Source organism: Lithobates pipiens, unplaced genomic scaffold, assembly GCF_037356315.1.
Source record: "Lithobates pipiens isolate NorthernLeopardFrog02 unplaced genomic scaffold, aLitPip1_a1.2 Scaffold_16, whole genome shotgun sequence".
In the NCBI taxonomy this organism is placed as follows: domain Eukaryota; kingdom Metazoa; phylum Chordata; class Amphibia; order Anura; family Ranidae; genus Lithobates; species Lithobates pipiens.
The window spans coordinates 480,918,672-480,942,777 of record NW_027507748.1 but is presented as its reverse complement, the minus strand read 5'-3'; the positions used below and the strand labels follow the sequence as shown (position 1 = coordinate 480,942,777).

The 24,106-nt window shown below is 41.0% G+C and overlaps 1 protein-coding gene across 1 annotated transcript in view; it reads left to right on the top strand.

Moving 5' to 3' along the window:
* The window catches only part of DNAJC3 (DnaJ heat shock protein family (Hsp40) member C3), an 83,049-nt gene that overhangs the window by 24,036 nt on the left and 34,907 nt on the right, over window positions 1-24,106 (top strand). The window contains exon 4 of the mRNA XM_077483031.1: window positions 2,682-2,756. Coding sequence (XP_077339157.1) covers window positions 2,682-2,756 — 75 coding nt within the window. The remainder of the gene's footprint in view (window positions 1-2,681; window positions 2,757-24,106) is intronic.

Genomic DNA, 24,106 nt, shown 5'->3' with positions numbered 1-24,106 from the left:
GGACACATGCCTGTTTAGCTCCTACGCTTTATAGTAGCAAATGCAGGGTTAGATCGGGTCCACCTGAAAAATGGACAGGCGGACCTGATCAGACTTTTTGTGTGAACCCACCCCCAACCTTTTCCCTTTAACTGCTTGCCACCCTCCTTCAGTACATTTACTGCGGCAGGGTGACACATGCAGGCTGGATGACATGCATGTCATCCAGCCTTTCTGGGTTAGGGATGCACATTCATTGCTATTTTGTTTCAGGGAGGGGCCAGGGGTGGGGCTGAAAAGGGGGGGGCGCCATCAGTTAGGCTTTACAGGGCCCCGTGATTTCTACCAGCAGTCCTGTCTGGAGGACAGCACACAAGCACAGGGAGGACATCCAGACTCCATACCAATAGTGTGCTGATTGGTCTTTAAACCAAAGATCCTATTGCTGCAGAGCAGAAGTGCTTACCACTAAGTCGCTGTGCAATTTAGCGTTTTTATTTTTTTTAGTCTTCGTTAGCAGATCGCCACTAGACTACATATCATTGACTATTTTGATGGCTATAAATTTTAATTTTTAGCCAGCTATCAAAAATCTAAAAAAGAATAGGTGAGGGCAATGTACATCGAACAGTTTCAATAATTCTATTTATTGTAATATATATATATATATATATATATAATTTCTATAATTCTTATGCTGTTTTTGATTGGATTGGGGATCATAATTGTCTGGTAAGGAGCCAATATTCACATAGGTGGTGGTGGTGGATTTACACGGCTCACAATTTTTGAAGATTTCTGTGGATTGACTTTCATTTCATCTCTTTACACCTATTGTCACATATTGGTGCATACCTTTGGCTGGACTCTATTATGTGGGATTTATTTTTGTTTTCACATTAAGGGTGCTTATGAGTGGTGTGACCTTTTGAGTCACGGTTGGTGGGCAGTAATAGTTTGACCCCAAAAGTGAGGTCACTTTCAACGTACAATTAATTTATCTATCACACGCTAGCGCAGTTCAACTTTATTTTTATTTTTTTCTTGTTTGTTTTTTTGTATTTTTTGGTACAAAGTAAAATTGCAGCTTCCATTAGATCTTCACAAGATCCCTCATAAATTAAATCCTGTAGCACAGTTTCTTCTCAATTTGACTAACCTTGAAGCACAGTGGTGTGTGTGTGTGTGTGTGTGTGTGTGTGTGTGTGTGTGTGTGTGTGTGTGTGTTTTAAGCTGTGGTGCCATCTGGAAGACTTGTGATGGTAGAGGGGTGAAAAAAACACAGCAAAATGCAAGAACGTTCTTGGTGGTCTTCCTGTCTAGGGAGAATATTTTTCTTTTGAGACAAAGACCCCAAACATAATGTCAAAACTACACAAGAATGACTTGGTGGTTGTAAACCTATATTAAAAAAACAAACCAAACAAAAACAACCTGTAAGACATAGGCATAATGGGCTAGCTCATTATGAAATGCGTACCTTAGATCCAGCAGTCCCTGTACACCTCTGTGACATGTCTACTGGAGTTATTTCCAGGTTTGCGGGCTCCGTTGCTATGATTGGTCAGAGCCGTGATGATGTCACTCCCGCGCATGCATGCGGGAGCTGCCGTTCATGGCACAGGCCCTTTAGAAGGGGTACGATCAAGCCGTTTCTTGCATGCAAGAGTATATGGTAAATATCCCCTAAACCGTACAGGTTTAGGAGATATTTACAGTACCTACAGGTAAGCATTATAGGCTTACCTGTAGGTACAAGTGGTGTAACAGGGTTTACAACCACTTTAAAAACAACAATGTTAATTTTCTGAAATGATCATGCACAAGTCCAGGTTTTATGATCTCTTTGCAGCCTGGCCAAGCTGGAGCAGTTTTTGCAAAGGGCAATATGGAAAATTCCAGTGGCCAGATGTGCAAAGCTGATTGAGACTTATCCACCTGACTAGTAGATGCACCACTGGCAGCAATTATAAACACTGACTTGAGGGAGAATATCCTTATGTAGAGAAGTATCTGTATGTGTGTTTGTTTTTGTAATTGAAAATCACTTTTTAGCAATCTGTTTTCACTTTCACATTGAAGAGTATCTTTTTTGATTAGTGTAAAGAAAAGCTAAAAATCTAAAATTCAGCAGTCCCCCAGGATTCAACAACAAAGGGCCAAGTGGAAAATTCAGCGCTACATGTCAGGACCCTTCAGTAGGGAAAGTTGATCACCACAAATAGCTCATATATTTAGTCTTTAACAATTGGCACACGCCTATGGGTGGTGAAATTAGATTGCGTAGTGGAGAGGGAGTCAAAGGCACTTGCGTTGATCTGGTGGGTGAAGGTCTCCGGTAACTGCCAAAATATTCTGTGCAGCTAATCTTTCCACTCGCATCTCTGGCACACAACATGGCAAGGTGTATGCCCCTATGCTACAGTTGAACCAGAAAACCATGTGGTTTGTTTGGCTGTGGCTTAACTTTCTGTGTAATAAAGAGCCTTCCATAAACCTCCATACACTCCTGGCACCAGTCTTGCTGGGATATACAGTATATATGAGAGCCTGAGGAAGAACATTTCTGACTGCCGGTGGTAGGGAGTGCTGCAAATGCTGCAGAGTTTCAATAACTTTGCAATTTATTATTAAGACAATTAAGAACGAAAAGTTGGTCTTTCTTCTTTCTTTCCTTACCGTCTGTATTTGATTGTTTACAGGCAAGATTACAAAGAGGACAGCTTTTCCTGAAACAAGGAAAATTGGATGAAGCAGAAGATGACTTTAGGAAAGTGGTAAGCTGTCAAGACTTTGATTTATTAATACACACACACCAGCAGGGTGGATTTGAATGAAATCACTATTTCAATCATAAATTAAATCAAGTTGATTTAAAATCAAGCCATTTTACTAGTTATTTAAATCATAATTTTTAAAGAGCAACTGTCATCTGTCCCACAATGGCTCCTCCTCTGACCTGCTGTTGACTCACCAACAGTCCCATTCACTTTAATGGGGCGGCAGGTGACGTGGCGGCAGCACATGAGTGGATGCCCGCTAACCGGCATTGCCATGATGGATCCTATTTAGAATAATAAGCTGTAAATATTGCAAAATATACAGCCTCATGCTCCATTACACGCTGAATAAACAAAATTATGAATTTATCTGAGTTTTCTATTTATCTTTATTAAAACAAAATAAAAAATCATTTATTTTTATCCACCCTGCCCATTAGGAAAACCAGAAAAATTCCCCATTAGGTTTTATTGTGTCTGCACAAAATCACAAAAGGTGTCTTCAGTTCTTGGGACAAACAACATATGAAAATGTTAATACTACTTTCACAAATGCCAAGCTGTGATTCAGGTTTACTGCCCTTATTAATGAAACATTTTTTTAAAAAGGATCTATCTGAAACAACATGTCTTTTTAGTACATGCACCGAGGATGTCATTCCTTTTCTTTGTTGGTTACTGATCTGTAATAAGCCTGTAAAATTTGGGTGTGGGGACACTCAAACGATTTGTTACAGGATAGTGACTGACAAGGTGGTGAAGCCAGATTCAGAATGCTGCCTTCAGAAGCATGCACCTTTAATGAAATGGTCAGCAATGGCTTCTCTATATTCCTGTCTTAAGTTTCCTTTTAACTGTTCTACTTGCTGATCCTTGTGCAATAATTTAGTAAATTTTCCTGAATTGAGAAGTAATCCTGTTTTTCTATAGTTGGGCAAACAGGAATAACTCCATAATAAAGAATTTGTTATTTTAACACCTAGCCATAAAGATCTATGTATTAGGCGCTATGATCTTGATCTTGTAACACTGTAGCAGCCACAAATGCTTTGTTTAGGGCTGGGGTGTCTAACCTGTGGCCCACACCAAATTTGTAAACTTACAACTTTAACCACTTGCTTACTGGGCACTTAAACACCCTTCCTGACCAGACCAATTTTCAGCTTTTGGTGCTCTCACACTTTGAATGACAATTACTCAGTCATGCAACACTGTACCCAAATGAATTTTGTGGCCTTTTTTTCCCACAAATAGAGCTTTCTTTTGGTGGTATTTGATCACCTCTGGGGTTTTTATTTTTTGCGCTATAAATGAAAAAAGACCGAAAATTTTGAAAAAAAAAACGCATATTTCTTTGTTTGATGTGATAAAATTTTGCAAATTATAATTTTTTTTCATAAATTTTGGTCACAATTTATACTGCTACATATCTTTGGTAAAAATAACCCAACTTAGTGGATATTATTTGGTCTTTGTGAAAGTTAGAGAGTCTACAACTGTGGTGCGAATCGCACACAATTGATCACACCTGATGTACTGGTGGCCTATCTCATTTCTTGCGACCTGAACAAGTCAGGAAAGTACAAATACCCCCCAAATGACCCCTTTTTTGAAAGTAGACATTCCAAGGTATTTAGTAAGATGCATGGTGAGGTTTTTGATGTTGTCATCTTTTTCCCACAATTCTTTGCAAAATGAAGATTTTTTTTTTTCTCACAAAATTTTCAATGTAATAGGTTATTTCTCTCACATGGCATGTGTATACCACAAATGACACCCCAAAATACGTTCTGCTACTCTTTCTGAGTATTACGATACCAAATGTGTGAGACTTTTACACAGCCTGGCCACATACAGAGGACCAATATTGAAATAGAACCATCAGGCGTTCTAGGAGCATAAATTGCACATTTCATTTCTCAACCACCTATTACATTTTTGAAGGCCCTGGAGCACCAGAACAATGGAAATGCCCACAAAGTGACCCCATTTTGGAAAGCTAACACCCCAACGTATAATCTATGAGGCATAATGAGTCGTTTGAATGGTTCATTTTTTTTTCCAGAAGTTTTGGGAAAATGTGGAAAAAAAATGAAAACGCATTTTTTTTTTTTTTTTTTTTATACGCAAAGTTGTCCATTTATAAGATATTTCCAACACATAGCATGTACATAGCAAAAATGACACCCCAAAATACGTTATACTACTCCTGAGTATAACGATACCAAATGTGTGAGACTTTTACACAGCCTGACCACATACAGAGGCCCAATATCGAAATAGCACCATCAGGCGTTCTAGGAGCATAAATTACACATCTTATTTCTCAACCACCTATTACAGTTTTGAAGGCCCTGGAGCACCAGGACAATGGAAATGCCCACAAAGTGACCCCACGTGGCACTGACAGATGGGGCTGGCAGCTGGGGCTGGCACTGGCAGATGGTGCTGGCTATTTGCTCTGGCAAATGGGGCTGGCAGATGGCACTGCGGCTGGCAGATGGCACTGGGGCTGACGGCACTGGGGCTGACGGATGGCGCTGGCAGATGGCACTGGGGCTGGCGGCACTAGGGCTGACGGGTGGCGGGTGGCACTGGCGGCACTGGGGCTGGCGGCACTGGGGCTGACGGCACTGGCGGCACTGGGGCTGACGGACGGCACTGGGGCTGGCAGGTGGCGCTGGCGGCAGGCACTGGCGCTGGCTGACAGATGGCACTGGGGCTGACAGGTGGCACTGGGGCTGACACACAGATCGCTCTCCCTCCTCACACGCTGTGAGGGAGAGACACGGCAATGGGAGATGATCTCATATGTTTACATACATTGGCAGCTGCGATCACGTTGTGAACGGCCGCTTTGATTGGCCGTTCACGGCGATCTGTATTTGCCTGTCTCCGGGAGACACCGCGAATACAATACTTCCGCGATGTGCGCCCCCGGCGGCGCGCATTGCGGAAGTGAACACCAGGCCGTCCAGGGACGGCCAGGCGAAGGAACCCGCCTGCTCTAAGGCCGTCATTCGGCTATAGGGCGGGCGGGAGGAGGTTAAAAATGGTGTGTCTGTGTGGTGTTTGTTTTTTTTTTTTTTTTTTTTTTTTTTTTTTTTCCTGTTTAACCACTTAAGCCCCGGACCATTTTCCAGCTAAAGGACCAGGCCCTTTTTTGCGCTATAAACAAAAATAGAGTGGCAATTTAGAAAAAAAATTTTTCCTCAGTGTAGGCCGACGCGTATTCTTCTACATATTTTTGTTAAAAAAAATGCAATAAGCGCTGGGTTTGCGCAAAAGTTATAGCGTTTACAAAATCGGGGATAGTTTTATGGCTTTTTTTTTTTTTTCTAGTAATGGTGACTATAATTTTTTTATTTTATTTTTTTGGGACTGCGACATTATGGCGGAACACATCGGACAATTTTGACACATTTTTGGGACCACTGGCATGAATACAGCGATCAGTGGATTAAAAATGCACTGATTACTGTAAAAATGTCACTGGCAGTGAAGGGGTTAACCACTAGGTGGCAGTGTAGGGGTTAAGTGTGAGTGTATCTGTGGTGTGTGTGTTTTTTTTTTTTTTTTTTTTTTTTTTTTTTTTTTTTTTTTACACAGTTGGGGGCGTGGCTTGGCATGTGACATCACTGATCGTCTTTCCCTATAACAGGGTACAGGCGATCGGTGACAGCCACACTAGGAAGCACAAGTAGAGGTTTGTTTACACTTACCTCTCCTCGTTCTTCAGCTCTGTGACCCGATTGCGGAACACCGGCGGCAATTGGGTCCACGGGTGCCACGGTGTGTGTCCCACGGTTGGGCTCCTAAAGGGCAATGTACCTGTTTGTGCCGGTGTCTAGCCATGCCATTCTGCTGACCTACATCGGTGTGAGGCGGTCCTTAAGTGGCTAAAAAAAAATGCATTTACACTTGGCTAACACATGTGGAGGATCTATATAGGATGAAGCACACAAAGGGCAAAATTAGAACCAAAATATCTGATGAGCATCTTGAGAATTGATACTACATATCTAACAGAATGAATCAAATATCTTGTTATCAAAAATCATGTCCAGTATTGCACTAGATTTACGTTGTCCTCTTTTTAGAATATAATATAATTTTTTTTACAAAAGTAGTATTACTCGGGTACATTACTTAGATCAGTGATCGTTGACTTGTGATCTGATCGACTTTCTGCTCATTAGCTATCCTTATTTTATTTTATGTGCCCCAAAACATTCCTTTTCTTCTCTTCTTTCAGTGTGGACCAGGAAGGTCAAAAGGTTGGACACCCCTGGTTTAGGGTTACCAGTTAGTGGTTTCAATAGAATGACCATTTTTTTTCATTGGTGGATGTTTGCTGTGCAAGAAATGCTAGGATGCAAGTGGTGAAAGTTTTTTACATTTCCTTTTAGATTACGTTCACACTTGTGTTGAAATGTCAGGAAAAGACATGTTGGAATGAGTGAGATATTTGGTGTCCTGTAAACTGGCCTAATTCTGTTCCTGGTGTGGTTATCCTTGATAAAGTTAACTGCCATTGCAGACTCTCAGTCCTGACTGACTGCATTATGGCCACTAGAGGGAGCTGGCGAGCACAGGAAATAAAACATATTACACAAAATATTGTAGTAATTTGTGACCGCTTTGTGGATGTTTGAGACTTTATTTTTTTTTTTTTTTTTTTTTTATAAAGCTATTACACACTCCAGTCAACTCTTCCTTTTTTTTTTTTTTTTTTTTTTATCGGTTGTATGTGCATTATTAAGAAAACGTATATTTTAAATGTTTGTGCAGTTGAATAAAACATGCCTACTAAATGTGGAATGTTTTAAAAAGTAAAGCTACCATGAGAGCCTGAAGCAGAGTAACTATTAGCAGATTTTTTTTTTCAGTTATTGTGAAAAAAACGCATTGGGCAGGTAAACAAGGCAAACTAAAATTTTGCAGTTTCCTCCTTGTTACTGGAGACAGCACAAATGTTAAGCCTTCAAAACAAGGGATTACCATGGGGAACAAGAAGAAACACCATTAAAGATGTCCCTGTTGCTAGTTGCAGGAAATATCTCCTGTAGAACATCTAGGTCATACGGTCCTTCCTTTCAGGCCTGCACAATGTCAGCAGATCAAAAGTGACACCTGGAGAGAAGAAGGTGAAGCGCCAGACAATTACTGGGAATGAGAATAGGCAGCTTGAAAATGTGTTTTCTCTTCACTTGTCCCAATCTCACTTTAACTTACCTTTTTGGACCTGTAATAAGAAGAGTGACTTGATACAAGTGGAATTGGACTGTCTGAAAATGCTAATTAAAAGTGCCATAACCTTGTAATTTATATACGTGATTAGCTAAATCCAAGCCAAATGGTGCACTGCATTTCACTTGGTTAAGAACATATCTAGCTATTGGTTTATCACTTTTATATGAACTGTTTTCAGTTGTTTCATATCATAATGTTTGCAGTCTGAGCTAAAAACTAATAAAAATAAGAACATATTCATATATTCATATATTCATATATATATATATATATATATATATATATATATATATATATATATATATATATATATATATATATATATATATATATATATATATATATATATATATATATATATATATATATATATATATATATATATATATAATAAAAAAAAAATGGACTTCAGTCTTCCTCCCCTCTTCTGCTTTGTAATATCTTTCCATTCTTCCAGAGCACTTGCCCCTCTTCCCTCCACCCCCACTGTACAGCCAACTTGTATAAAACCTGGTGCTCTTCTTTATATAGGAACCGTAATAAACCACTAAAATATGCCATAAGTCAATATATAATGTCTCAATAAAATATACTGGTGAACAATTGGAACATAAATGCATTTGTAAAATGTCCCACAATCCCAAATATATTCTAAATAAATCCACAATTGAAACAAAGTCCATCACATGTGAACGCTTCTGTGCTGCTACACCAAACACCACTTCTTAGCAGAGATCTCAAACCTGTATGTAAAGGCCATACACTTGAGGACTATCCGGGGGAACTGGCAGATGAACCCCCGTCAGGCAGGCATCACAGTTCCTCAGTATATCATAAATGGACCACGGAGAGAGGAGAAGGGCAAACTCCTAGTGCAGTATTGTCAGTTTTTCATTATAAAGGAGTAAAAAGTCGCATTTTTATTGCACTGGATATAGATGCATTGTAGTCTATGGAACCATACACACAGCTGTGTAAAGATGAGTACAGAGTTTTTATTTATTTATTTTTTAATTATTTTTTGTTTACTGCAATAATTAATGCACATGTTTATGTGCACATATATATGCATACATTGCAATAATGGCAACAAAAAAATTTACACTTGCTTGCCTTTATGCTCCTTTGCACATAAGGTCTTTATGAAACATTTTATTGAAGATCTTTTTGTCAACAAGATCCTGAGTCCCCCGTTCACATCGGCGCAGCCTTATTGCCGGCAACGGCACTGTCCCAATCGGTGCGATGTCACACTGATTTTTCAAAAGTAGATTCTGCTCTACTTTTGGCCACTTTGGGAGCAATTTTTCAATAGACCTCTGTGCATGAACCCACAAATGTTTCAAATCGCCCCCGAACTCGCACTGAATTGCGGGTTCAAAATCGTGCGAGTTTAGCTGAATTTGCATGATTTCAAACCAGTGTTCATTGTGAACGAGGGCTAAAGCTGGATACACATACACATTTTGTCCAATTCCCTTTTTAGATTTACCTTCAACTTTTCTGCAAAAGGGCCCCCCCCCCCCCCCGGTGTCACATTTTGGCACCTTTCAGGGTGAGCAGATACCTGCCTAATACAGGTATTTGCTCCCACTTCCGGCAAAAGATTGCTGCAGTATCTGCGGCGATCTATGCCATGTCCGGCCCCTCCTCCATCCCCCCTGCTGTCTTCTGGGAGACGCACAGGTCCCAGAAGATACCAGGGACCTGTCGGCACATGCAGCGTGACATGCGCAGCAGGGAAACAGGCTGTGAAGCTGCAAGGCTTTATTTACTTCCTGATTCCCTTACTTAAGATGCTGGTACCTTCACCCGGAGCCGAGGGATGGGTTGGGTGAGGACATTGCAGGCGCCCTGAACAAGTAAGTGTCCTTTATTTTTAATTTCAGCAGCTGCCGTATTTGTAGCTGCTGACTATAATTTTTTTATTTTTGCAGGCTGAACTCCGCTTTAAGTCTAAACAATATTTCTAAATTCTTGCTTGCATGTGCAGCTGGCCTAATGGGCACCAATGGATATGTACATGTTAGGGGAAAAAAAAACAAGGTCCATAAAGACATGGTTGAGAGAGTTTAGGGTGGAGGAACTTGACTGGCCTGCACAGAGTCCTGGCTTCTTCCTGATTTAGGACATGTTTAGGATGGATTAGAGCGGAGACTGAGCCAGGCCTTCTTGTCCAACATCAGTGCCTGACCTCACAAATGCGCTTCTGGAAGAATGGTCAAACATTCCCATAGACACAAAAAATTTAATTTTCCCAGAAGAGTTGAAGCTGTTATGGCGGCAAAAGGGGGGCCAACGCAATATTGAACACTACAAGCGAAGACTGTGATGCCGTTGAAGTTCATGTGCGTATAAAGGCAGGCGTCCCAATAATCTTGGTAATCAATTCTAGTGTATGTTTTGTTGCATAATACATGGTGGGGATGTGCTACTTAATGCTTCTTATGTTTTATCATAACAGGTGTATATTCTTGTAATATCTCATTGACCCATGCATGTTTTAGGTCTAGCACTGGATTTATCCACTGCCACCCAGAAATTGACTTTTCCTGCACCTTTGAACTAAGAAATGTTAATAGGCAATATACAGTATATGTTGGATCCGTTGACTAGATTGTGAATTTGTGATATTCCCTAATTTTCCAGCAGATGGCAGCAGAACATAATTGCAGTGTCTTGAGCCACTGCAGTGAGTGCCAGTAAGAAGGCATAGCTTGATGCAACTTTCATTTCCACTGACCTGTAGTGATAAAAGGTGTACTGTTGTCACAGATCCAATTATACAGGCTGTTAGGATTATATTTATGAGCACCCTGAAAATCAAATTATGGACTTACTGTTGTGGATTTCTTTTTATTACATCTTGTTTTTTCCCCGAGGACAATGAAAGCAAGGTGTTTTGGAAATATTCATTATGAATAAATGAAAACCTTTTAATGGCGCAGGGTGCAGTGCTGCTATTTTGTGGGTCGCTTTTGATGTTTATGCTGCATTCCACGTGTGTGTAATTAAAAAAACAAACAAAATAAAGTTTGTGTGTATATGTGTATATATATATGTGTATATATATATGTGTATATATATATATATATATATATATATATATATATATATATATATATATATATATATATATATATATATATATATATATATATATATATATATATATATATATAATCTATCTATATCTCTATCTCATCTCTATATTATACATTTTTTCTCATTTTATTTTATTTTTTTTTTTTTAAATGTAAAATCCAAGGTAATCAGCGATAGGGTAGCATTTTATTTTTTGTTCTAGGATTTTTTTTTTTTTTGTGGTGTTTAAATTTTATTTTATTTTTTATAGCCTTGTATCTGTGCCCTGCACAAACATCTTTCTGTTCGCAGTGTTTGATTATTCTGTTTTAAGTTGTCTTTGAGTGGCAGGGGCTCTGTAGAGTCAGTAAAGTGCCAAGGGCATAATGGGCTGTCTGTGACCCGCAGTACATCTACCTCTTGCTTCTAAACCATTTGTGGCAAAGACTTGTACGGATTTTGAAGCTTTGCACAGGGCAGTCTCTGAGGTGCCAACAGCTGTCTGAATATCCTTTTTATAGTTCAATGTCATTCAGTCACAGAGTTTTCTAAATTGAGAATCTTTTCTCTTTTGTTTTAAAAAAAAAAAAAAAAAAAAAAAAAAGGTTTCCTTCGCATAAACACATGACAATACCTTGAATAACATATATCCCCTATAAAATATAGAATAACTGATATGTGGTATTTTTATGTAATGTCCCATGTGCTAGTTATTTAGGCAGGGTTTTCATTGGTGTGAACCTATTGTAGGGCCGCCCTAGTAGTGCATTTATATGCAGGTCTTAAATGCTATTGAATTCTATGCAACATGCAGTATTGCTAGAAACTATATTAACCACTTCATCCCCGGAAGGATTTACCCCTTAATGACCAAAGCATTTTTTTTTTGTAATACGGCACTGTCGCTTTAACTGTCAATTGTGCGGTCGTGTGACGTGTTTTTTTTTTTTTTTTTTTTTTTTTTCCCCCCAACAAATGGAGCTTTCTTTTGGTGGTATTTGCTCACCTCTGCGTTTTTTTTATTTTTTGTGCTATAAACAAAAAAAAAAAACAGACCATTTTTAGTTGTTGCTTCAATAAATATCCCCAAAAATATAAAAAAAGTCTTCCTCAGTTTAGGCCGATATGTTTTCTTCTACATATTTTTGTTAAAAAAAAAAAAAAAAAACCCAATAAGCGTATATTGATTGGTTTGTGCAAAAGTAATTTTGCCTACAAAATAGGGGATAGATTTATTGTGTGTATATACATGCATGCATACATACATACATACATACATACATACATATTATAATGTCGATCTGTGATTGTGGCAGACATATCGGACACTTTTGGGACCATTGACGTTTATACAACGATCAGAGCTAAAAATAGCCACTGATTACTGTGTAAATGTCACTGGTAAGGAAGGGGTTAAACACTAGGGGGCGAGCAAGAGGTTAAGTGTGTTCCCTCAGTGTTTTCTAACTGTAGGGAGGATGGGCTCACTAGAACATGACAGAGATCACTGGGAGCAGTAGATCTGTCATGTTGCTAGGCAGAACAGGGAAATGCCTTGTTTACCGTTCTGCCTCTGTGCCACGATCGCGGGCTACCGGCGTACACTGAGCCTGCGGGCACGCTCCTGTGGTTTAGTGCGCTAGTACGCTTGCTAGCCTGTGATGACAGAGGGACGTACGGGTACGCCCATTTACGCAGCAGTCGTACATCATCGTAAAAAGTGGTCAGCAAGGGGTTAAAGATGCAACAATCAGAAATGTTTTGTGTTAGGCACTGTATCTGCAATACACCAAAAAACAAAACAAAAAAAACCCAGATGTAATAGACCTTAAAGCGTTAGTAAACACCACTTGATGACTTATACTTACAGGAAAGCTTACTTGTAGGTACAAGAAATATCCGCTAAACATGCAACATTTAGGATTTACTACTTCTGAAGGCGGTGACCTCACCGTCGTGTATGCATACTCTTCAGAGAGCTGTGCCGTGGCCATGGCTCCTGTGTGCATGTATGGAAGTAATATCATTGCTGCTCAGCCATTCAAATGGCTGGAGCCCGCAAGGAAGACCGGATGAAGATGGAAGCCCTGTCGGTGGTGACAACGTGCTACTAGAGGGCTTGGTTTTGGAATGTGATGCATACTAACACATTATGCCATTACCTTTCAGGAGGGAAAGGTTGTGTTTGTTTTGTCCTTCTTTTTTTTTATTTTATTTTTTTATTTTTATGCCTCGCTGTAGACCTACTGGTGCCATATAAATGTATTTGACACCTGCTAATTTGATATTTTGTAAATGTCATCCTGTCTATACAGGATTTTTTCTTTTTTTTTTCTTCTATTACAACTACAAATGCATAGCTTGAAAAGTGCCCAGTAAGGGGTATTGTTTATACTGACGCAGGGCTCACTTGCATACTCTGTGTAAATCATTATCCCTCCTGAGAGCGTATTGCATGTATTTTTCATAGATTTTGGAATAATTGGTCAGGAAACTGAGAAACAATGGTATTTCATCTTCTGTTTCATTTATATTTTAGCAATGGCATGCAGGGTGGCCTAGCTAAATTCTTGTAACTAGCATTGTCTACTAATGAAGCCCCTGCCCTAAAATATTATGTACTTACAAAAGTAAACACAACTATTGTTTTATTTATAATTCATATTTATTCAGTGGCATTACTAAATAATAGGAGCCTGCTGAACTCACAGGGCTAATAAACAGATCTTTTATACTCTTATTTAAAACAAACTCTTATGATTTTGATGTGTTTTGCAAAAAAGGGCATTTTAATATGTCTGGATGTTATTGCACAGAACTGTTATCTTTTCAGTGCACCGTTGTGCTCTTATTCATGGTAGAAAGAGCTTACAATTTAATACAAGGTTTCTCAAAATAAAACTTTTGGCCATGGCTGTAAACCTTATTGAGAATGACTCAAACAATTTTCACAAAGTCAGCTGTCTCGATGGTGGTGGGGGGTGGGTTTTTTGTTTGGTGCGTGTTTGGTTTTTAGATTTTCTTCTTCTTCTTTTTTTTATTTTTTTTTATTTATTTTTTTTTTTTAGCGGTTACTATGGCATACTGAAATAGAATTGCAAGCATTTCATAAGACCCCTTTCACACTGGAGGCGTTTTTCAGGTGCTACAACACTAAAAATAGCACCTGAAAAAAATCCTCCGCTGCAAACCCAGTGTGAAAGCCTGAGTGGTTTCACACTGGGGCGCTGCTCTGGCAGGGAGTCGCAAAAAGTCCTGCCAGCAGCTTCTTTGCAGCGGTGTATTCACCGCTCTTATACCACTCCTGCCCATTGAAAACAATGGGGCAGCGCCGGAAAAGCGCCATTACAGCAGCATTTTGTAGGCGGATTTAACCCCTTTTCGGTCACTAGAGGGGATTAAAACTGCCCCGCTAGTGTCTGAATAGCACCGCTAAAACAACAGAAAAATGGCGCCGCTTTACCGTTGACTCCTCAGACGACTCGGTGTGAATTAGTGTCAAAGGCTTTTATTGACAATAATTTGAAGTTCAATACAAAGAGTCAATATTTGAAGTGTTGAATCTTCTTTTTCAATACATCTGTAGTTTGCTCTGGCATGCTGTCAATCAATTTCTGGGCTACATCCTGACTGGCAGCCCATTCTTACATAATCAATGCTTGAAGTTTGTCAGAATTTGTGGGGTATTTGTAATTTTTTTTTTTTCTTTTCTTTTTTTTTTCTCCTGCCTCTTGAGGATTGACCACAAGTTGTCAATGGGATTAAAGCCTGGGCAGTTTCCTGGGCATGGACCCCAAATTTCGATGATTTGTTCCCCAAGCCACTTGGTTATCCTTTTTTTTCCTTATGGCAAGTTGCTCCATCATGCTGGAAAAGGCATTGTTTGCCACAAAACTGTTTTTGGACGGTTGGGAGAAGTTTCTCTCGAAGAATGGGTTTTGTACCATTCTTTATTCATGGCTGTGTTCTTAGGCAATATTGTGTGTGTTCCCACTCTCTTGGCTGAGAAGCAACCCCACACATGAATGGTCTCAGGATGCTTTACTGTTAGCATGACACAGGACTGATGGCACCCGCCCTTCTCCGACAAGGTTTTTTCCAGATAACCCAAACAATGGGAAAGTGGATTCATCAGAGAAAATGACTTTACCCCAGTCCTCAGCAGTCCAATCCCTCTATCTTTTGCAGAATATCAGTCTGTCCCTGATGTTTTTCCTGGCAAGAAGTGGCTTCTTTACTGCCCTTCTTGACATCAGGCCATCCTCAAAGTCTTTGCCTTACTGTGCATGCAGATGCTGCCATTCCTGAGCAAGCTCTGAACTGGTGATGCCCCGATCCCACAGCTGAATTTGGTCCTGGCATTTGCTGGACTTTCTTGGGTGCCCTAAAGCCTTCTTCACAAGTTGAATTTTTTTATTTTATTTTTTTATGGAATGAAGTTCATTTTTATGGGACTTTGCAATTCATTGGTTCATTGTTCATAACATTCTACAGTATATGCAAATTGCCATCATATAAACTGAGGCAGCAAATTTAATATTTGTGTCATTCTCAAAACTTTTGGCCACGGCTGTAGTTACTGGGTATGTAATCCTCCTTTTTTATATAGGTTGTGCAAAGCAGGTCTCCAGATATGTGGAAAGCGGTGACAAGAGCATCTGATCAATTATTTGGGTGCAGCATTGAGTGACTTCGAAGCCAACTTCAGCTTGTTAAGTAAATGTTAAAGCCAGAGGGTAAAGGTTGGGGTTAATTTTCTTTCAGGACACATTTTAGTTTTAGGGGAACTAAATTCTCTATGGGGGTGAGCTGCCACCATAAAGTAGCAAATGTACCCCTCAGTGTGTCATTTTCTAGTGGTTACACATCCAAGCTACAGTCAAACATTCACTTGATGCCATCTTTCCCAGCCCCTCTTTAATGGTGCTGGGTATGATCCACTTTGGCTATGGGAAGCCTGCCGACAATGCAACTCATTTTCTCTGGCACTCTGTTCTATTCTAAGCAAGAGGGATGGTGGGAGGAACGAGGTGATATATTCAGTAAGTTGGTTCTGTGAAGGAGTAGTTGGTCTGGCGGGTTGTATAAGGAATTGTAGAAGTCCCTAAACACGCTTGAAATTTGTTTGGGTAATGTTACTTTTTTTTTTTTTTTCTTTTTTCTTTTTTTCCTTTTATCCTCATCAGGAAAAAAAAAATTTGAGGGATGCAAGAAGCTAGGTTTTTTTTTTTTTTTTTTGTTTATTTATTTTTTTAATCTCATCTCACTGTCTTGGCTGATAGTTTTGGTGCGCTGCAACTAATGTGTGCAGACCTAATGGTTAGCCGCAGCCTTCGAGGAGCTTCACCAACCTGACTTTCATCCCAATGGGGACGCAAAAGGCATATGAACATATAAAATAAGATAACAATTCTGGTAACCTCCCTTCAGGAAATACAGAGAAGGGGGAAGTCGCTCAGGCAGGGGTAGAAGGAAGAGGGCAACCCTGTCTATCAAACCTTATCCATGAGCATGTAGGACGGTTTTCCATATGACATTACATACCCGCATTACAATTATTGATCATCAATGAAGAGAATAAGAGTACCCCCACAGCCCTTGCACAGAAAGTTGCATATACCCCAGTAGAGCATAGGCAGGACATGTGCCCATCCAGGGACAACACACCTGGCCAGTGCCCAAGTGGGGTTAAATATTGCCTTGCAAATTTCGCTTATTAACGAAGTTAGGGAGTATTAGGCAAACGAGCGCATTACCCAGTTGGTACTCACGGATCCCCTCAGGCGATGGTGCTAGGGAATGTCATCTGGGGGGGGGGGGGGGGGGTGGTAAATGGGATATCTCACTGATGCGGGAGGTCCCATGTGGCCAGCCAGCCATGGAGGAAGTTGCAGCCAGTTTGGGACAATGATAGGATCGGTCTCCATAAAGGTGAAGAAGGCAGGAAGATCTTCCAGTGTGTGGAGTGTGAATGAGTGCTGGCCCTTGCAGAAAGTTGTTGACAGAGGGAATCCCCACCTGTAAGTGCAGCCCAGTTGGCATGCTAGATCCTGAATTCGGCGCAGCATGGCCCAGCGTTGAAGGGTTGCCCGTGAGAGGTCAGGGAGGATCTGTACTGCAGCACCATCAAAGTCTATGCAGCCCACTTGCCAAGCCTTCTGGATAAGATCCTTGTGAATAGACCATTTGTAGTCTGCAGATGACATCCTGCGATCTATTTTTGGATCTGGCGAATGGGAACCCAGAGCCCTGTGGATTCGGTCATTGGGGAAGAGTCACCCAAGATTCCGTGGAATACAGCAATAGCTGTCTCTGACAAGTCCTCCCAGCCTGTGGCTTCTGGGAGTCTCTAGAGTCGCAGATTATTGCGGTGGCTTGTCTTCCAGATCTTTTATATGAAGCTTTAGAGATGCTGTGGCATCGAAATGGTAGTCCTGTAAGGACTCTAGAGCCGTTACCTGTTGCTCCAATGTGGCAAGGGAAGATTCTCCTAAGGATAGGCGCTCTGTTAGAGACTGCACATCTGTTCTAACCTGCTGTATGTCTCTGTGGTGTGTCCCCCTCCAGTCTGCTAATAAGAGCTTCTATGTTTTGTCCTTTTAGTCAGTAGGGCCTGGAGAAGTGCCCAGGGTTGTGATTAGTGTCTGTTGAGACTGACTCTACGATTCAGGGTAAAGGGATGCCGGCGTCTCTGAAAAAGTGTCAGAAGCCGAAAAGGCAGATGGAGAGTCAGGAGGCTCCAGACTGGAGACCTGGGGTTCTGCCATCTTGAAGTCTGGTGAGGTCATATGAGAGCTTGGGGGAAAAAATCTCTATTTCCCCTCTGCATCCATATGTGTGGTTTTGTCCAGGTGGTCTTGGTGTTTCCCTTCCGTCTCTTTCAGAGCAATACCATTGGGAATTGAGCTAGATAGGCCAGGGTAGGCAGGAGAAGGTCAGGAGCCCACGGAACTTCTCTACACAGCCATGTTCAGATCACATCACCCTTCTTGGAATTATTCAGTGACTTTGGAAGTCAGTTTTTCTAATATTTTGTTAGAATACTAAAAGCTGCGTTTACTGTACATTTTTGCATGTGCAGTAATGTGCATTTGGCATGTTTTTTTTTTATACAAATTTGCATGCATTTACAGTGAATTTTCCCTAAGCTTGCATTTCCTTTTGAGGGCACTTCCTCCTTTTGGGCTTTTATGTTGTGGTGCATTGTCATGCATTTCAATCTGTGTGCAATTACAGTGTAGAAAAATGCAGCTTGCTTTTTTATTTATTTATTTATTTATTTATTTATTTTTATTTCACTGCAATAGTGTGAACTATGTCCATAGGATAACCTGCATTTTTGGCCTGTCTACCTATGCAGTTGGAGTGCAGTCAGTAATGCTTCCCACTGCATCTGGTGTGAATGGGCCTTTAAACTTTGTGTGCCCTAGTTAAATACACAGGTCTGTCTGACCTTCTTCCCTTTTTATTTTTTATTTATTTTTTCTTCATAGTTTTGTGAGCCAGTTCTCCCATTTTAAAAGGAAACGTCAGAATTGTATGTGTTACATTAGAATATATCTTTTTAGAGCACAGGTGTCATCTCGGCAAACCCAATAAACCTCTTTGTTGTGAGATGTGACACTTTTTTTCTTTTCAGTGTTTTTTTTTTTTTTTTTTTGTCAGTTTTACCCAGCTCGACTGCATACACGTTGGATGTGTCATGTAGGAAACAGATGAATTTCTCATTATTTTCATGACTTAAAACTGGGATGTAATCCTGCTGAGCTCTACTGCTGCTCTTGTTCCTCTAGCGTGCGGGTTGCCTGCTTTCTGCCAGCAGAAAACTTGTCACACTGTTAACATAATTGTATGTTCTACTTGTTTAACAGTTTTATATTTAACCTGCATGGTTTGTTTAAAGAAATGTTGTGTATTGTTTGGCATTCCCACATAGTATGGACATGGTGGAATGTGAGAACTTTTTTTACTATAGGCATAAAGCTCCAGTGTCTCCCAAGCCATTTACAAACACGGTTATTTTTGAAAAGACCTGTGAAAAGCCAAATATAAATTGATATGCCACATAAATATAAAAATACGATCTAAAACAATTTATAGCAAATGTTTAACCCAGCAACAAATGAGATGTCCTGTGTTTTTTAAATTTTACCTTTAAAGTGTATGTGAACCCTCACATACCGTATACCCAGTGAAGTGAACAGCCTCAGATGATACAGAGATAAAACCAATCTCCCTATGTATTATCTACATGCATCTCTGCTGTCTTCAGTTTTATATACTTTTTAGAAAGTTCAGATCGTGTTCTAATCTCCTCTTCCTGATTTCACCTGTGGGTGTGGATTCTTTGCTTAGACTGGCAGACAGCTGATTGGAGGAAAGATGCGTGCATGCACCCCCCCCACATAGGCAGATACTTTCAGAGCTGTCTTGTGAATAGACCAGCTCTCTGCTAATATATTTATAGACCCTCCCTAAGACTAAATTCAGCCTGGTTTTATCACCATTGCCAGAGAACTTGTCAAACGTTATGATGCAGATGAACGGGACTTAGGGCTTTGACGAGAGATAAGAAAACACTACAGATATATATTCAAATTTCATGAATCAGGTTTACATCCACTTTAAGGGCAGGTTCAAAGTTAAAACCAATGAGAGAGATCGATGGAGCCTACCTAGCCATATCTGGCCTTTGCACTGTCATTGTCATACTGGTAGTTTTGTGTGTGTGTGTGTATCTCTGAATCCTTACAGTCTATTCTTATATGTGCAACCAGAGCCAATCCTGGATGGGGGCGCCGAAGTTCCAGAGTGCTCCTCTCCCACCTCCTCTCATTGTGCTAGTGTGCAGCTTGAGGGGATTGTTTTGGTATCTCACACTCTACAAAGTTAGCTCTGTGTAAGGCAGCGTCTCTCCCTGCCCGCTGCCTTACACACTGACACATGGCAGAGGGGGCTGAAGCGACAGCCTCTTCCTCCACACAGACAGCGGGAGGAGAGAAGAGACACCGCTGTGCCTCTGTGTGGCTTTGATCTGAGGTCTGATTATAACACACAGTGACACTTGGGTGCAGGGGGGGGTGTAAGTTGATAAAGGAGTACTTGACTTGCAGTGACGACCCCCCCCCCCCGAAACTGATAAATAGGAATTCCTGAAATGATTTTGGGAAAGGCAAGGGGCACTTTGGTTTTTGTGCTAGGAGGAAGGTTGGGCCTCTCTCCCCCCAAAGTGGCCCTTGGCTAGCACATACAGTATCCTCTTGCGTGCCCCCCCCAAATCAAAGCGATGCTGGCTCAGTGGCGGCCCGTGCATTGAGGGCGCACTTGTGCCCTCCCTCTAATCATGCGCCCGGCCCCTTACAGGATGCCGGGTGCATGAATTTCCTATGGTGGTGGTTATTTATTTATCTTTTTTTTTTTTTTTTTTTTTTTTTTTTATCTGATAAGAGCCAGAGGCTCTAAAGGGCTTAAAAAAAAAAAAAAAAGTGGTGGGCTCAATTATGTGACCATAGCTAATGAATTTTCAATATTTTCACACTAAAGTTCCTGCCCGCCAATCGGGAGTCAGGTCATGAGACCTGTTTCCTGATTGGCCAAAGAGAGAGGAAACGTGCAGAGGAGACATCCGCTGAAGGAATGGACGCCACCGCCGCTGATGCTAACCGCACTCTGGAGGAGACCCGGGAGGAGAGAACACCACAGCCCAGTGAGTGCGGGACTTTGAAGGTGTGCCTTCAGAGTGCTGTGAGTCCTGCATGGGGGCTGCTGTGGATGGGGCCTCATGGCACTGACCCCTGCTAAGCTGTATACCCTGATCTGTGAGGCTGAGCTGTATACTCCTGACACTATGGGTGAAAGCAAGTGCAATACTGGGGACAGAGTGGGTGGGTTCTATAAGGTGTGGGGCTTATGAGAAGTGGGAGGGGTCAAAACAGAAGGGAGAGGTCTGCCCCCCCATCTTAAAACTTCACCAGCTGCCACTGTGCTGGCTGCTACACAGGGAACAATGATTGCATTTGGGAACTCCGCTAGAGATGTGGGGCAATCGCCCCAGGTGCTCGTACTAGTGCCCCCCCTGCCAGGCAAGTTAAGGGAGCCAGGTGAGGTAGCAGAACTTTTTTCAGCACTGGGCTCCAGGGCTCAGGGCCAGTTCACTCTATGAATCACACAGGAACACAATGTGTAGTGGGGGGAGGGGGGATTTAACCCAGGTTAATGGTGGCTGTGCTGGAATGGAGGACTTGAAGAGGATCTATACTAGAAGTGGGGAGAAGACTTTAGCTGGAATAGTGGATCTGGGGGGTATTTGAAGAGGGGAAGAAGGTTTTCTGCTGGGATGGGGGATATGGATTTGTGCCAGAACGGGGAGGAAGATCTGTGCTAGAAGACATTTGGGGGGGTGATTATGCAAGAAGGGGGGGGGGGATATAATTTTTGCTGGGAGAAGAAATTTGAGGGGGTTTGTTTTGCTGGATGGGGGTATGAGGATTTGTGCTGGAGGGAGTTGGAGAGGGAATTGGTTGGGGGGGGGGGGGGGTTGTACTGAATAGGTGATGTGCTGGGTTGGAGGATATGGGGGTGCAAGTTCAGCACAGCTCAAATTTTCAATGCTGTGTGACTTCCTTCATGCTGCACCCCATCACATTATGAGTGCAACGTTACAGAGGTACCAGTGAGGCTGTAGACAGCGGGGGGTTGCATTGTGGAGGATGGGGCACCAAAATGTACCTTCACCTGTGTAGACAAGCTTGGCAGCGCTGTAAAAAGTCCTGCCACCTAGACGGCTCCTCTGTGTTGCCATAGAAACATTTGTAAAGGTGAGGAGTTGGCAAGATGACCACACCCATGTGGTGGTGCCAAAAATATTTCTGCACCCAGGCATCTGTGACCCTAGGATTGGCCTTGTGTGCAACTCCCCTCTGGTAACAGATATACTATGCTTTTATAATCATCCAACATGAGGTAGGTAGGTTAACTGCAGGTATGGTAGATGGAGATGTTAAGAATACATAGTTGAATCTTGTGGATGCCTTGGCGCATTTCTTACTCTACAGTGCTATGACATATTTACCCCTTTCCTGATTTTTTTTATTTGTATTTTTTTTATTTACATATTTGTCACACTTAAATTATCCAGATCATCAAACAATTTTATTACACAAAGATACCCTGAGTAAATTCAAAATGCAATTTTTAAATGATGAGATTTCATTAAGGGGGAAAAAAGCTGTCCAAACCTGCCTGGCACTATGAAAAAGTAATTGTCCCCTAAACCAATCATATACAAACAAAAAAAATGTGGCGCTAAAATCTGTGCACATTAAAATAAAAGCATATACATTCCAAAACTCCCAAGTGCATGCAAATCAACAGTAAATGAAATGTTGCAACAAAAACCGAATCAATGTTACAAATAGGTAGGAGGGGTAATTGCCTCAATGTGCAACCACTCCCAAAATTTAATAAAGTGCCCCGTGAGTGCCAATTATTCAATGGGTGTCTATAGGAGTCTCTGTGTAGTCAAACGCTGACACTCGAACAGACTTGCCAGAAGTAATCTGACCAAAACCGTTGGACACATCCACCCTACAGCGGTGTGTCGTACAAGCTTTCAGCGCTCAACCCCCTGTGCTAAGGTAAGACTAACTCCAAGGCCAGAACCAAGCAGTGAGGATGATGTTAACCCCCGACGCCTATAGACGCCCATCGAATATTTGGCACTCACGGGACACTTAAATTTTGGGAGTGGTTGCACATTGATGCAATTACCTCTCCTACCTATTTGTAACATTGATTCAGTTTTTGTTGCAACGTTTCATTTACTGTTGATTTGTATGCACTTGGGAGTTTTGGCATGTATATGCTTTTATTTTAATATGCACAGATTTTAGTGCCACATTTTTTGTTTGTATATGATTTAGGACTTTGTTAGTTTGTATGTTGGCAGCTCCTTGTTTGTACTATTTTTTTTTTTTTTTTTCTTCCGTCCCTAAACCAACCAGCTTGCTATGGGGCCACCCGAGACTGAGCTACAGCTTCCTTTGTCCATTCAGACACAGAGCCGCCCAGCCCACCCTGCCCTCTTTCTCTTCTCATTGGCTCACTGACATTGACAGCAATGGGAGCCAATGGTGCCGAGATGCTGTCTCAGCAAATGAGGGAAGTGCCGGACAGCCAAGTGTTGATCGCTTCATCAAGATGGGGCTCAGGTAAGTATTAGGTGGGCTGAGGAGGGCTGCTGCACACAAGGCTTTTTATCTTAACGTATTGAATGCATTAAAAAAGAAAAAAAAAAATATATATATATATATATATATATTATATTATATTATATTTTGACTTTACAACCACTTAATTGAGGCCTACAGTTCTTCAGATGTTCTGGGTTCTTTTATGACTATCTAGATGAGTCGTCACCCGGCTCTTAGAGTAATTTTGGTAGGCCGGCCACTCCTGGGAAGGTTCCCCACTGTTCCAAGTTTTCTCCATTTGTGGATAATCTCTTGCACCATGGTTTGCTGTTGCCCTAAAGCCTTAGAAATGGCTTTGTAACCCTTTCCAGACTGCAACATGTTAATTACTTTGTTTCTAATCTGTTCTTGAATGTCTTTAGATTGCAGCATTATGTGTTGCTTTTTGAGATCTGTTCGCATTCGCATGCTTCACTTTGTCAGACCACTTCTATTTAAGTGATTTCTTAATGCAACAGGTCTGGCTTTCCAAAGAAATGTGGTTAATCTTTGTTCAGTCATGATTTAGCAGTTACTTTTTTACATAGGAGCCAGGCAGGTTTGGACCGCTTTTTATGCTATCATTTAAAACCTAAATTTTGTATTTACTCAGGTTATCTTTGTGTAATAATAACATTTTAGCTTGAACAGAATCATTTTAACTGTGACAAATATGGGAAAAAAATCAGGGTTAAAAATTCTTTTTCACAGCACAGTAGGTATGCCAGTCTGTGAAAATGGGGAACCTGTGTTTTTTTTTTTTTTTTTTTTTTTTTTTTT